Source organism: Bombyx mori, chromosome 17 (genome assembly GCF_030269925.1).
Source record: "Bombyx mori chromosome 17, ASM3026992v2".
Taxonomy (NCBI): Eukaryota; Metazoa; Arthropoda; class Insecta; order Lepidoptera; family Bombycidae; genus Bombyx; species Bombyx mori.
In genome coordinates this window covers 11,924,895-11,939,710 of record NC_085123.1, presented here as the reverse complement: position 1 = coordinate 11,939,710, position 14,816 = coordinate 11,924,895, and the positions used below count along the sequence as shown (strand labels likewise).

Genomic DNA, 14,816 nt, shown 5'->3' with positions numbered 1-14,816 from the left:
AATCCTTCGACAAAAACGTCAAAATTGTGAAATGTCAGATTTGACGTGACGTTTATAGTGGTGTGGCCGTCACACGGTTTTAATTTTTTTTTAATTATTGAATTTTTTTGTTTGTTGGAAAACTAAATTCACGTTATGGCAGACGGCGACGCTCCCGAGCTACCGAAGCACATGACGTTCTCGAAATCGGATGTTCCGTTAATAGGGGCGTTGCTAGATTTCTTAGAGACTAGTTTTCAGTACATAAGACTCCAGACTTTCGCTCAAGCCGAGAAACTGAACGCCAAGTCTTCGAGGTCCAGTTTGTCGCCAAGTTTCGCGGCATTAGTGTGCTTTGTGCTCGGTATCGTGTCTAACGTCAAATTCGAGGTGGTCACTTTCGATCGCGAACCCCTGGCCAATGACTTACACTACATGCTGATGAGTAAAGAAGATAAACTATATATCGACGACATTGATGTTTCGCGTGAGTGTTTTTTGATACAGCAGGTCGCAGTTTTTGGTAATTACAGGAACGTGGGAAGTTTATAATAAATGTCTGTTTGTGTATCTCTAAAAAATTAATTTTAAATTACTTTAAAATTTCTAATGTCGGCGATAGGGAATTGTACTTCAGCTGAAAAAACCTTGAAGACGTCAGTCATCCCAAGTACTTCCAGACATAATTACTTCAGTACGCTACGTAGGTCACCCGTGACCCACATGACAGTCAAAAGGGATAAACTGCTTTTAGGACTTTCATGTCGCATTTATTATCGTCATGTATACACACGTCACATCAGCAAGGTCAATATTGAAATAATGACGAATAAGTGCTCACTCGGCCGTGACCACGAAAACGAATGCATTCGAAACGTCCTATAAAATATGACATTAATAAACGCCAGATTAAACCAGGACAATAGTTTGTTAGGTATATCAGCGACTTGCGAAAATCAAAGAACAAACAGTGTGCTTAGTGCGAGTTTTTTAACGTTCTCGATAGCGTAAAAGTTAGCTCATATTTGTATAGAACGGGATCGTTTGCGTACGTTTTCCGTTAGGGGCGCTAACTGCATACAAAATTGGGTCACTGTTTCCACAGCATTTTTAGCGTTGTAAATTTTTTCACACAAATCAATAGTTATTTTGATGAAATACATTCCCTTGTTCAACGTAACAAATTTATGTGTATTATCCACGGAATAGATAAATGGTATTATTTATGGTTCAACGCGCGCGCCTCCTATTTTTTTATACTTAGAATTATACATTTCTGATGTGTTTTCCGAAGGTGTGCTATGGTGTGTGGAAGCTTCTGATACTCTCGTCATATTAATAAGCTGTCTTCTTATATGGAATGCATCGAATGTGGTAAGAAAAACAAGGTCTTCAAATTAATAGTTTATTATACATACGAGTAGGTATATATGTATATTACTTATACTTTGACAACAGCTTTACCATAATTCTCACCGGCTAACATACCAACAAATGCGTCGTAGATATTGTCAAAACCTTCTGTAGTATGTTCTCTTACTTTCAATTTTCCACTGAGGATCCATTCGGTTAGGTTGGAGAATGCTTCCGACCAATGCTCCAACCACCGCGAAACAATAAACCCTTCTATTTTCAGTTGCTTAAACACCACAGATGGTTGAATGATACTAGCTTTTGGCGAGTTGTTCAAGTTTTCATTGTAAGAGCTGATACTGCCGCATATAGCAACTCTGCCAAAATCGTTCATCTGGCTCATTATTTGGCTGCTTATTTCGCCACCGACATTATCGTAATAACAGTCGATGCCATTTGGTGCGGATTCTTTAAGCGCTAAAGATACGTCGACCGTCTTGTAATTTAACGCTTTATCGAAGCCGAGTTCCTCTTCCAGCCATTTAACTTTGTCATCCGAACCGGCAAAACCGATAACTGTGCACCCCTTAATCTTTGCTATCTGACCGACGAGAGAACCAACAGCGCCTGCCGCTCCCGTCACAACTACTGTCTCGCCTGGCTTCGGTTTGCAAATATCCAAGAATCCGAAGTAGGCTGTGGCACCCGGCATACCCACGGCTCCAATTCCCAGAGAATGTGACAAACCTTTTAAGTTGGGTAGCTTGTAAACTCGATCAAATGTATTAAGAAATCCGTCGCCGGAATTATTGGTGTTATTAAACACGTAATAGTCACACCAGCCTTTGTGCGATACTACCCTGGTGCCAACGGGAAACTTTGGATTTTTTGAATCCTCCACGACGCCAACTTGGAAACCGAACGTGTCGTAAGGCAGCTTTTGATGTGAATTGTAGGCTCGCTGGTAAGGGTCTACGCTGATCCATTCCGTTTTCACTAATATGTCACCGTTTCCCACTGGTGGAAGATCGTACTCTACAATGTCGAAATCCTCCCGCTTCGGTACGCCCTCAAAGAATTTGTTAACAACGTATTTACGTGCCTTCGTCATTTTAATTATAGCAAACGACTGACTTACAAATTTCAAATAACACAATAAATAGTATGTAATAGTTTATCAGATAATAAATATCTTTATCGATATTATGCGATATCAAAGCGTTAGGGCTAATCAGCAAACTATAGGAATTCATATTCATGATTATGTTACAGACTTATGTGTGGGAAATCCTATTATTATAAAATACTAGCTGACTCGGCAGTCTTCGTAGTTCCTCAATCGATAAATAAAATACCTAAACTTTTGTATAAAATAAAATTAAAACAAACAAAAGGAATCCGTCCGATGGGGGACATATCACAGGAAAAACAAAATTGTTAATTTTATTTAATTCCGAGCATTTTCATATTTATTTAACTTTTAAACCTTCTTTGGACTTCTACAAATAATTCAAAGCCAACATTAGCCAAATTGGTCTAGTCGTTCCCGAGTTTTAGCGAGACTAACGAACAGCAATTCATTTTTACATACTTAGTCTGGCCATATAAATACTGTTACAATTAAAAATAAACAAAATATTACATTTGAATTTGGAATCTGTCATTTTTATATGATTGCTCATTGAGTTTTCTCATTTTGGCGCCAATACATTGTACAATATTTTGCGATATTAAAATGGAGTGGGGTGATAAAGAGAACCGAATCGCTGTGATTGCATTACACAAAGTTGGTATGGAGCCAAATGCAATTTTTAAAACTCTCCATACGCTTGGTATTAGTAAAATGTTTGCGTACCGGGCTATTAATAGGTGTAATGAGACCTCCGCTGTTTGTGACAGAAAAAGATCTGGCCGTCCACGTAGTGTTCGTACGAAAAAGGTGGTCAAAGCAGTAAGCGAAAGAATTCGAAGAAATCCTGTCCGAAAGCAAAAGATTTTATCTCGGGAGATGAAGATAGCACCTAGAACCATGTCGCGTATTTTAAAAAATGACTTAGGACTTGCAGCCTATAAGAGACGTACTGGTCATTTCTTAACTGATAATTTAAAAGAGAATAGGGTGGTAAAATCGAAACAACTACTGAAGCGGCACGCAAAGGGAGGTCATAGAAAACTTTTGTTTACGGATGAGAATTTTTTTACAATTGAGCAACATTTTTACAAACACAATTACCGTTTTTATGCTCAAAGCTCTAAGGAAGCTTCCCAATTAGTCGACAGAGTGCAAAGTGGGCACTATCCGACTTCAGTGATGGTTTGGTAGGGTATTAGCTATGAAGGAGTGACCGAGCCATACTTTTGTGAAAAAGGTATCAAAACATCGGCACATGTGTAACAAGATACCATTCTTGAGAAGGTAGTGAAGCCCCTTAACAACACCTTGTTCAATAATCAAGAGTGGTCCTTCCAGCAAGACTCGGCGTCAGGTCATAAAGCTCGGTCTACGCAGTCTTGGTTGGAAACGAACGTTTCGGACTTCATCAGAGCTGAAGACTGGCCGTCGTCTAGTCCCGATCTTAATCCGCTGGATTATGATTTATGGTCAGTTTTAGAGAGTACGGCTTGCTCTAAACGCCATGATAATTTGGAGGCCCTAAAACAATCCGTACGATTGGCAGTGAAAAATTTTCCCATGGAAAGAGTGTGTGCTTCTATTGATAACTGGCCTCAACGTTTAAAGGACTGTATTTCAGCCAATGGAGACCACTTCGAATAAGTTTTTTATACTTTAAATTGTTTTATATTTATGTATTAAACTAGCACACTGTAAAAGTAAGAAATGTTATTTGCAATCGAATTTTTTTTTCCTTTGTCTCAGTATTTATGACAAGACTAGGTATATAGATTTACAATATTAAATATCAGCTGACGGACGTCCACTGCTGGACAAAAGAATATGTTTTAATTTAATAAGGCCTTTTCGTGCGTGTAGGTGGTACTTAAGCACCCCAACACATCAAATATTTAAGTGTCTAAACGTTAAATAGCTTAAATTGTATTTGTGAATACAATGCTGTCAATTTAGTGTAGATTACGCTAAGTGCAAACCTTTTGAAAGATAACAAACAGAAAGAAGATAGTGCGCTGCTCTTTTTTTTATTGCCTTTGTAGGCAGACGAGCGTACGGCCCACCTGATGGTAAGTGGTTATCGTCGCCCATGGACTTCAGCAATCCCGGGAGCAGAGCCAAGCCGCTGCCTACTGCTTAATACTCTCCACAAGCCTCGTTTGAAGAAGGACATGTCATAGCGCTCGGGAAACACCGTGGAGGGGAGCTCTTTTTTTTATGATTGAAAGATTACTGGTGGCCCGGAGGCCTTTCCAGCTTCACCAGGACAGGTGGGCGAGCAAAGGCCCAGCCAGGAGGGGATAGAGGGGAGCTCATTCCACAGCCGGATGGTACGTGGCAAAAAAGACCTCTGGAAACGCACTGTGGATGACCGCAGTGGCTCCAGGTAGTATGTATTAAAGCCATACACCTATTAGGTTAAGTCGGCGCAGCAGCGCTGCTCATTAAAAAACGACCAAATACGTTTTAACCACGCGGTCTAGGGTTTCCTTATCGGGACAAACGTCGAAACGTATTTGTATTGACATTTTTTTTATTGCTTGGATGAGTGGACGAGCTTACAGACCACCTGATGTTAAGTGCTTATTGGAGCCCATAGACATCTACAACGTAAATGCGCCACCCACCGTTAGATATAAGTTCTAAGGTCTCAAGTATAGTTACAACGGCTGCCCCACCCTTCAAACCGAAACGCATTACTGCTTCACGGCAGAAATAGGCAGGCTGGTGGTACCTACCCGCGTGGACTCACAAGAGGTCCTATTACCAGTAATTACGCAAATTATAATTTTGCAGGTTTGATTTTTATTACACGATGTTATTCTTTCACCGTGGAAGTCAATCGTGAACATCTGTTGAGTACGTATTTCATTGGAAAAATTGGTACCCGCCTGGGATTCGAACACCAGTGCATCGCTCAACACGAATGCACCGAACGTCTTATCTTGTAGGCCATGACAGTCTAACATAAATTTGATATAAAAATAATAATTGGTTATTTGTAAAGCCGGTTTATGGACGATAGTTTAACGTGATAATGTTAGTAGCAGAGCTATTCGATTTAATATATCTGTGACGTCACGGGAGAAGAGAGAAATGTGTCACAAGCCAACCCTGGCGTCGATCGTGCTTGCTGCGTGCAACAAGTGCTCATCGATTTTTAAGATATTATCACGCCAAAAATAGCCTCTGGTCCCCCATTACAGAATATTTATTTATTATCACTACATAGTATAAAACAGTCGCTTTCTCTGTCCCTATATCTGTCTGTCCCTATGTATGCTTAAATCTTTAAAACTACGCAACGGATTTTGATGCGGTTTTTTTAATAGATAGTGATTGAAGAGAAAGGTTTTTATGTATAATAACATCCAGTAAATAGTGGAGAAATTAATAATAAATTACAGTTTCCGAAGCGAAGCGAGGGCGGGTCGCTAGTTGGTTTATAAAAAATATATCTAATAATAAAGTAAACAGCTTCTGGGGTAGCAAGGGGGCGTGTAAATAGCCCTCCTGCGGCGGGAGCATATAAAGCGGGGTTGTAGAAAGGCGTGTAAATAGCCGTCCTAAGCGGTATGTGACAAATGTTCGTCACTTATAATTAGCGGAGCGGTAAAACTATATAGCGGTAAACAAAAGCTAGTAATCAAACTAAAGATATAAATTAAATACACATAAGCGAGCGGGCGGGCGAATGATTACACGGAAGCAGCAATAAAATGGCAATAAATTAAAAGAACTTGCACTCACCTGTAGACCTTGCCAGTGACTGTAGTGCGGGCGTCGGCGATGGAAGCACGCGGGCGGCGGGGGGGTGACGAAGCTCACGTAGCTTTTCGTAAGCACAAGCACCACATAAAAATACAAGTGCCGCCATCTAGGCAGCTCGCGGTGAAGCGTTATCGATCGGGTAGAACCACGCTTTGGATAGTCGCGGTAATTAGTAACTGACAAACTCCAAAGGTGGCGCCATCCCAATAATTCACTACGCATATTAATACTACATCCGCGCGCAACCAGCTTCAATGACCAAAGAATCATGCAATGTGTCTTGTTCAAACATTTTACAACAATTTATTGTACGTTCTTCATATTTATTTTACACAAAAAAGGACACGACAAGAATATTCGCATTTAGAAAACCTCTACAAAGACGACTTTAAATCAATACTGATTTTTCTTCCAGCAAATTAAATTCTATATAGATATTGAGCCATAGAAGATTTTTAGGATGGAACTCATCAGCGCTGAACTGTCTTTCAATCAACAGGTCCAATACTCAGATCATGGTGACAGATTAGGCAAGCTTGAGCTCACAAGGAGACTTGATTTAGAGATAGTTGACAACTTTGTATATCTGGGCGCAAACATTAGTAGTAATAGCTCGTAAAAAGATTAGATACGAAGAAGAATCGTAATGGCAAAAGAGGGCCATGGCGCAACTTTATAAGATATGGAAAGACAACAACATCTCTCGGAAAACCAAGATTGAGCTTGAGTGCGCTCTGGTGTTCTCCATATTCTTGTATGGCACTGAGACATGGACCTTGAAGATAACTGGTCGCGAACGTATTGGTGCGTTCGAGACGTGGTGCTGGCGAAGGATGCTGGCGATTTTCTGGAGATCTCGTCGCACCAACGTTGTCAATACTACAAGATACAGAGTAGGTTTTCCACTATCTGCTTGCGTAGAGTTCTATAAGACCTTGGCCACATTGTCAGAAAGGATGACGATAGCTTGGATAAATCAATAATCTCTGACCAAGTGGATGGGAAAAGACCACGAGGTAGAACCCCTAAAACAATAAAAAACGCCACGAAAAAATTGGACTATTATAAAAATGTAAATTGGTGTTGTTAATTTTACTGACGTAGTGGTACCTATTTAATGGAAATATAGGAAATGCAGTGGAGTAGGGTATTAAAATACAGTTTCTTCGTTGTATATTTTAATTGTCATTCACAAAGTTGAAACCGTGAAATCATTTTCTTTGGAAGCTCAAGAAATTTAAATACATATTTTTAATTATATGTTAACACATATTTTAGTGCGAGTCAGATCTATTCGAGCTTATACCTATTAGATAAAAGTAAAATGACTTATACAAGTGACATTTAAATTATTAACCCAACCTCGGTATTTTATGAATAACTATTTCGGTATACGGTATAGATAACATTTCGGTATAGATAACAAATTGCATAATATTAATTTAAAAGAAATCAATGAAATTTAGACTCTAAGCACAGCTTTTCCGATATTTTCTCCCGCCATCACTCCTATTAAGGCTTCGTAAAGATTGTCAAAACCTTCTGTAATGTGCTCCTTAGCCTTCAGTTGTCCACTTTTGATCCAGTCCACAATTTCAGATATGGCGGCAGGCCAGCGATCCCCCCAACGCCACACTATGAAACCTTCAATTTTCAATTGTTTCATCACTATAGAAGGCTGTATTATTGTGGCTTTGGGCAGCTTTGTAGGGTTGTCGTTGTAGGCACTGATACTGCCACATGCGGAGATCCTACCGAATAAGTTCATTTGATTTATGATCTGACTACTAATTTCCCCGCCAACGTTGTCAAAATAACAGTCAACACCTTTAGGGGCGATTTGTTTTAATGCCGTTGGAATATTCACGGTTTTGTAATTAAAAGCTTTGTCAAAACCTATTTCTTTCTCAAGCCACTCAACCTTCTCGTCAGATCCTGTGAAGCCAATCACTTTGCATCCCTTTATCTTCGCTATCTGCCCTACCAAAGAACCAACGGCTCCGGCGGCCCCTGTCACTACTACCGTTTCGCCGGGCTTAGGTTTGCAAATTTCCAAGAAACCAAAATATGCTGTCGCGCCATGCATTCCCCCAGCACCGACGCCCAATGAATTTGGCAGTCCTTTCAGATCGGGCAGTATGTATGGTTTATTTCCTGTAGCATCAGGTATACTTGGATTTATAATGCAATAGTCAAACCAGCCTTTGTGTGAGACCACCCGTACGCCGATTGGAAAATTATTATCCATAGATTCTTGAACGATTCCTATTTGGTAGCCGAATTGGTCGTATGGTAATTGGTATTGCCTGTTGTAAGCTCGTTGATACGGGTCTAGACTGATCCATTCTACCTTGACTAGTATTTCGCCGTCTTTCAATGCTGGCAGTACAAACTCTATGATCTCGAAATCGTCTCGCTTCGGAACACCTTCGAAATATTTCTTGACAACGTATTTACGTGCTTTAATCATGCTGAGCTATAACTAAGAATATAAAAAATAGTTTAGGTTTCAATTAAATTTGTGTAATCACTAGAAGTGGGGCGTATTTTGATTCAGCACGGGTAGGTGGTATCGCCTTGCCTCCTATTTCTAACATGGAGCAATTATGTATTCTTGCGTTTACTGGTGGTAGGACCTCTTGTGAGTCCGCAAGGTACCACCACCCGCCTATTTCTGCCGTGAAGCAATAATGCGTTTCGGTTTGAAGGGTGGAGCAGCCGTCGTAACTATACTGAGAGCTTAGAACCCATATCTCAAAGTGGGTGGTGGCATTTACGTTGTAGATGTCTATGGGCTCCAGTAACCACTCGACACCAGGTGGGCTGTGAGCTCGTCCACCAAGCTAAGCAATAAAAACAAATCTTGGACAGCCATTTTAACAGGGAATTGATCTATCTTATGTCACAAGTTGGGTAGCTTCAGGCACGTTGTCCTGGAGACGTCTATGGATCCTGATAACAAATGAACACCAGGTGTACGTAATAGGATGTGGTATATTGCGCTTCTTCGAAGTTGCAAGTTCTGAACTAGGAATGTATCCTAGGCCACGATATTCATTTGATTACTTCTATGTGGCCGAGTGCTCAAAATTGATAATGATATAATCTGGTAGTTATTTATTGACTTTCATAATAACATAGCTGTCGGTACGCTTAAATCGTCCTTTATATAACTTTTGCATTAAAGTTTTATATATATATTCAATAAAAAACAAAGTTAAATATAACCGAGAAATGTTACCTTCGTTTGACCCTCTCAACGGATGTCTGTACACTGAACTCCTCCTATCTGCGAAATGAGTTAGATAGCCACGAACGCAAATTTAATTGTCGTTTCGTGATAATGTTTTTAAAATGAAAATATGCATCTGTACAAATATAGAGATTAAGTAGGTGACATAAAACAACATTTTAAAATATGTTACCACACAATAATTTATCTGTTTTCTTAATTCAAAACTTGTAAACTTTAGCAACGATTATTTTTAGTTATTCCTAAGTACATAACATTACAGATGTAAATATTTTAGCCAAGTCATTGTGGAGTTTTTGTAGTTTGATTGTAGGATGTTTTCTTAAAGGCTCTTCGCGCACTAGGCAGCCTGGCTGCGGCAACCGAAATATTTGAGCAACCAGTTATAGCAGCCAATCCATGCCAATTTATGATCTTTTCGTCGAGCGACTTGAACTTTATCTCGTAAAAAAAGCAAAGCAAAGAAAAGATACTGGATTCATCCTCTTTTTCTAAAACGACATTCAAAAGTTCGTTCTGTAAAAGGCTCGTTCTGTAACTATTTTAAAGATGTTCACACATTACCCAGACCGATTTTTCTAAATACAAGAGATTGTAAAAGCATGCTTTGTCATATAACCGACATTTGGCAAAACGAATATGCATTGGCTGGCACAGCAAGTGCGCGGGGACTGACAGCACCCACATACATTCGCCAACACTCGCTCTGGCTGCGCGCAGTCAATTGGCTTTTGTTTCCTACCTAAGCTGAGAGCCTAGAGAGACTTGAGAGGCTATTTCAGCGTAACCTTAACTAGTAGGTGAGCTCACGGGACTCAAACCTGACGAAGTTGCTAACACGAACCCTAGCAAGAGTCGTGCTTCGCAGAATCTACCTTCAAGCCCTTCGTCGCAAGCAACGGGTTCGACGAAAATGATGACCGGTGCTTGAGGTACCTAAAAGCACCGTTAGTGGATCAGGAGGATCCGAAATGACGTGTTTGGGGCGACATCGACTGCTTTCCATTCTGTCCGCAGGATCGGGAATGTAGTTACCGGCGGCCACGATGAGAGGGTTTTCGTGTCGTGCCGCTTTATCGAAGGGGTCAATTGGCTGCCGTGCAACAGTCGCGTAGTATTTTCTGCCGCAGTCAAGAGTTCCGGGCTCCTTGTGTGCGCGGTCTCCCATAAAACGCCATTTATTCGTCTGGTTGCCGCAGCCAGGTTGCTTAGTGCGCGGGGAGTCTAAAAACGTTTTTATGTTCACAGCGGTCACCTTTGAGCGAGTATTTCTTTTTAACTTGGTTGGGAGCCTCTTTGCGGGGCCTGCTTCTTCGGCAAGCCCCGACCGCTGGAGCACTGGTTTATACGATGGCTGTTGTAGATGGAAATATCAACGCCTTATTCCTGACGGCATTTTCATTTTTATTTTGTGAGTAACTATCTACCAAAATAGAATACACAGCTGTTACTATTATATGTATGTATGTATATGTATATGTGATTGTGTATATATGAATATGTATATACTTTTTTTGTGTATGTATTTGTAACTAAATATTAATTTCATTGCACCTACCACTATTTACTCTGCACTACCTTTGGTTAACTGGTAGAGAATGCCTTAGGCATTAAGTCTGCCAATGTAAATTTTATATGAAGTGTAATAAATACATAAAAGTTGAGGAGAACACAAAGAAGTAAAAGCTAAAGGAAGATAAACTGTATTAGCAGATAGTTCTAATTGGAAGGTTGGTATTAATTCATTTTGGGGACACATTTTTTTTTAAATTAAATATAAGAGCTCATATGGTGTGAAGTGCTGGATGCTACTGGATACAATATGGATGCCGTCATCCACCTTGAGCTATGAAGTCAAATTCTATTGTATAACGTTCTAACCTTCAAACTGGAATGCGTATGACTGCTTGCGGCAGAAATTTTACACGATTTCTTCATCTCCACAATCGAGTTCTTTGTGAATATGTATTGAGTACGTGTCACAGTTGAAAAGCCTACGCGATTTGAACGCCTTAATAATAGTCAAGACGGTAAATAATATTGCAGTGCTAGAAGCTCGGATGTGGTTGGAAATCGCGCGTTTAGTGCGAGCTCGTTGGGTGCGCCGGGACCAGGGTGTGAGCCTTCAGGAGTCTGAATACGAGGTTCAAACCCTTTGGAGTAACGACGACGTGCAGAGCGTTGAAGTTAGAAATTACGTATATTGACTTTGTTTGCATTGAAAACGTTGCAAGTTGTTTATTTTTATTTAACTCCATTTTTTAAAGTGAAATTTGGAAGTTTTCGATTTTCCGGAATTGCGAATTTATGGCTTCATTTTTGTATTTTTTTTTTTTTAATTCTAAATAAAATTCAATCTCGATACATTTTGAGTACTTTATTGATTAAGAAAAAAAAGGTATACGTAAATAATTTATAGAAAAAAAGTGTAGTATAGTAGGTAGTAAGTAGCATGATGATGCAAAATAAATACTTAACTTTAACAAAGTGTCTATCGGTACAATAATAATTGACCATGAACTGTTCAAATAAAACACAGTTTTAACACTGTATTGTTCAGAATTTTATAATCAGTGCAAAATCATAATAATAAGTCTTATGTTACACTTTGACTACGGCCTTTCCGTAATTCTCCCCGGCAAGCATTCCTATAAAGGCATCAAAGAGTTTATCGAATCCTTCCGTGACATGTTCCTTTACTTTCAATTTCCCACTCTGAATCCAAGGAATGATTTCCGCAAACGCCTTAGACTGATCATTCCAGCGCCAAACTAGAAAACCTTCGACTTTGATTTGGTTGAATACTAAACTAGGTTGCAGAATAGTCGCTTTGGGTAATTTAGTTAGATCCTCATTGTACGCGCTTATGCTGCCACAGACGGAGACCCTCCCGTAAACGTTCATTTTGCTAATTATCTGACTGCTGATTTCACCGCCGACATTGTCGAAATAACAGTCTATCCCGTTAGGGGCAGCTTCCTTGAGTGCTGCCGGTACATCTACTGTTTTATAATTAAACGCCTTGTCGAAGCCGAGCTCTTCCTCCAGCCATTTCACTTTATCATCCGTGCCAGCGAAGCCGATGACTCTGCAGCCCTTGATCTTAGCTATTTGACCGACAAGTGATCCCACAGCACCGGCCGCTCCGGTGACCACCACGGTCTCGCCAGCTTTTGGCTTGCAGATTTCTAAGAAACCAAAATAGGCAGTCGCGCCCGGCATCCCAACCGCCCCTACGCCCAGCGACGGCGACAATCCCTGCAGATCTGGTAGTTTATAAATACGATCCTTTGGAGTGTTAGGTTGCGTACTAGGAGTGAAGACGTAGTGGTCGCACCATCCTTTGTGCGCAACAACTCTCGTTCCTACCGGATAGTTGCTATCCCTTGATTGGACAACAACACCGACTTGATAACTGAACTGGTCGTAGGGTACAGCTTGGTAAGAGTTGTAAGCCCTTAAATACGGGTCGACGCTGATCCATTCGGCTTTAACGAGGACCTCGCCGTCGATCAGAGGCGGTATAACAAATTCGACTAATTCGTAGTCCTCTTGTTTTGGTACACCTTTAAAGTGGTTCTTCACGACGTACTTCCTAGCTGAGGTCATCTCGACTTTTGTGGGTCCTTGAGTTTTCTGAAAATTTTACCAATTAGAATATTGTGCAGATATGGAGTAATAATGGTTATTCAAGGATACGCCTAGGCGAATTTGGAGTTCTACAACAAGGGCAACTTCATCATTTCCATTTCATTTAATTTGGAAGGTTTTATATTAGTCGTCGTGGCCTAACGGATAAGACGTCCGGTGCATTCGTGTTGAGCGATGCACCGGTGTTCGAGTCTTAGGCGGGTACCAATTTTTCTAATGAAATACGTACTCAACAAATGTTCACGATTGATTTCCACGGTGAAGGAACAACATCGTGTAATAAAAATGAAACCCGCAAAATTATAATTTGCGTAATTACTGGTGGTAGGACCTCTTGTGAGTCCGCGCGGGTGGGTCAGCAGTAATGCGTTTCGGTTTGAAGGGTGGGGCAGCCGTTGTAACTATACGTGAGACTTAGAACTTATATCTCAAGGTGGGTGGCGCATTTACGTTGTGGATGTCTATGGGCTCCAGTAACCACTTAACACCAGGTGGGCTGTGAGCTCGTCCACCCATCTAAGCAATAAAAAAAAACCGCTTCTTCCGTTTTCTACCGTAGCGCAGCTAATATTATGAACAAGATTTAAAATCGCCCTTTAAGGGCGTCACACACGTCGAAGATACTATAACATTTTATCTTAACATACAATATTGTTCGCTGTACATTTTGTATGAACTATTAAATATATAATATATTATCCTAACTACGTATGATAGTTATACAAAATGTATAGCGTGCAATATTGTATGTTAAGATAAATGAGTCGTCTATTATCAAAGGTGGCAATCTGTGCATTTGGACAAAAAAAAGTTATTGATATGCCAATACAGATTGATTTGAATATAATCGTCTCCTTCAGAGAATACGGTTCAAAACCTGCATTAAATAAAGGTTAATAGTAAACCTGTTATTTATCTAAGATGTCGTTCCGAAGAGTTTTGTGACTGCCAATGGAATATAAAGTCAATAATTCGTTTTTCTGATTTACCAATCATTGTCCAAAAGTCAGATTGCCGGCTTTGATAATAGTCGACTCAAATATTAGTATCTTCGCCGTGTGTGACGCCCTTAAGCGACAAGATGGGTGACACTCATTTGTAACGAACGAACCATTTTCGACCATTTAATTATTTACGAAGACACTGAGTTATTTAAAACAGTTTATATACCATAAGTGACACTGACCAATCGCCATTCGGTAATGCGGTCTTTCGCAACGTTAAGTACTTGTCTCGAATAAATAGAAATAACAGGACAACAATTAAGTTAACAATGCCAACGATGTAATATAAAAAAAATCACAAGAGTTACTAATAGACTAGAATACAAGAATGTAACGCGTATCGATAATAAATTGGTCTACAGAATTACTGCCGGCAACGCAAAATGATTACAAGGTACGAAACTTCTGTTTATCTAATATTATTTATGTAATAATTCTGTCGTACCTTATCACACGCGCTTCCAGAGAGTGACTGAGTGAACTGACTCGGCCGGCCGGCTCGATTGTTGTCTAATTAAAAAGCCAAACAAAACGACAGCGAGGTGAAGCGAGTTTAATCGTATGTGCATATAATGTTGCCAGTAAATTCACCAGAATTTCCTTCTATACTTTTTAGTATCGATATTTGGTTTTATTCATGGAGTTAATAAGTACCAAAGTACAATTTTATTATATC

General features: G+C 40.0%; 4 protein-coding genes across 4 annotated transcripts; 1 reads left to right on the top strand and 3 right to left on the bottom strand.

The window, feature by feature from the left end:
- Positions 1 to 28: 28 nt before the first annotated feature.
- On the top strand, positions 29 to 11,849 carry LOC101747190 (uncharacterized). Its single transcript, XM_004932483.5, has 4 exons — positions 29 to 466; positions 1,274 to 1,353; positions 10,734 to 10,896; positions 11,532 to 11,849. The coding sequence occupies exons 1-4, from the start codon at positions 136 to 138 to the stop codon at positions 11,690 to 11,692; spliced, it is 735 nt and encodes a 244-aa protein (XP_004932540.1). The 5' UTR covers positions 29 to 135; the 3' UTR covers positions 11,693 to 11,849.
- On the bottom strand, positions 1,371 to 2,566 carry LOC101746921 (prostaglandin reductase 1). Its single transcript, XM_038017017.2, has one exon. It carries the CDS (start codon positions 2,441 to 2,443, stop codon positions 1,421 to 1,423), a length of 1,023 nt encoding a protein of 340 aa, XP_037872945.1. The 5' UTR covers positions 2,444 to 2,566; the 3' UTR covers positions 1,371 to 1,420.
- LOC101747052 (prostaglandin reductase 1) lies at positions 7,395 to 10,448 on the bottom strand. The gene is made up of 2 exons (XM_038017018.2): positions 9,474 to 10,448; positions 7,395 to 8,714 (listed from the first exon to the last, which is right to left on the bottom strand). Exon 2 carries the CDS (start codon positions 8,700 to 8,702, stop codon positions 7,695 to 7,697), a length of 1,008 nt encoding a protein of 335 aa, XP_037872946.1. The 5' UTR covers positions 8,703 to 8,714; positions 9,474 to 10,448; the 3' UTR covers positions 7,395 to 7,694.
- Positions 11,850 to 12,024: 175 nt separating the features above from the next.
- LOC778466 (NADP-dependent oxidoreductase) lies at positions 12,025 to 14,619 on the bottom strand. Its single transcript, NM_001098295.1, is given in 2 exon segments — positions 12,025 to 13,121; positions 14,586 to 14,619. A coding segment is annotated over 1 exon segment (1,008 nt). The 5' UTR covers positions 13,095 to 13,121; positions 14,586 to 14,619; the 3' UTR covers positions 12,025 to 12,086.
- Between the last annotated feature and the right edge of the window lie 197 nt (positions 14,620 to 14,816).

What these genes read in the sequence shown, in the direction of transcription:
- LOC101747190 (XM_004932483.5), top strand. Translation starts at nt 136, where the DNA reads ATGGCAGACGGCGACGCTCCCGAGCTACCGAAGCACATGACGTTCTCG. An exon ending in TATGGAATGCATCGAATGTG is followed by an intron (nt 1,354 to 10,733) that starts GTAAGAAAAACA and finishes TTATGTTCACAG; the next exon opens with CGGTCACCTTTGAGCGAGTA. An exon ending in GGCATTTTCATTTTTATTTT is followed by an intron (nt 10,897 to 11,531) that starts GTGAGTAACTAT and finishes ATAATATTGCAG; the next exon opens with TGCTAGAAGCTCGGATGTGG.
- LOC101746921 (XM_038017017.2), bottom strand. Translation starts at nt 2,443, where the DNA reads ATGACGAAGGCACGTAAATACGTTGTTAACAAATTCTTTGAGGGCGTA.
- LOC101747052 (XM_038017018.2), bottom strand. Translation starts at nt 8,702, where the DNA reads ATGATTAAAGCACGTAAATACGTTGTCAAGAAATATTTCGAAGGTGTT.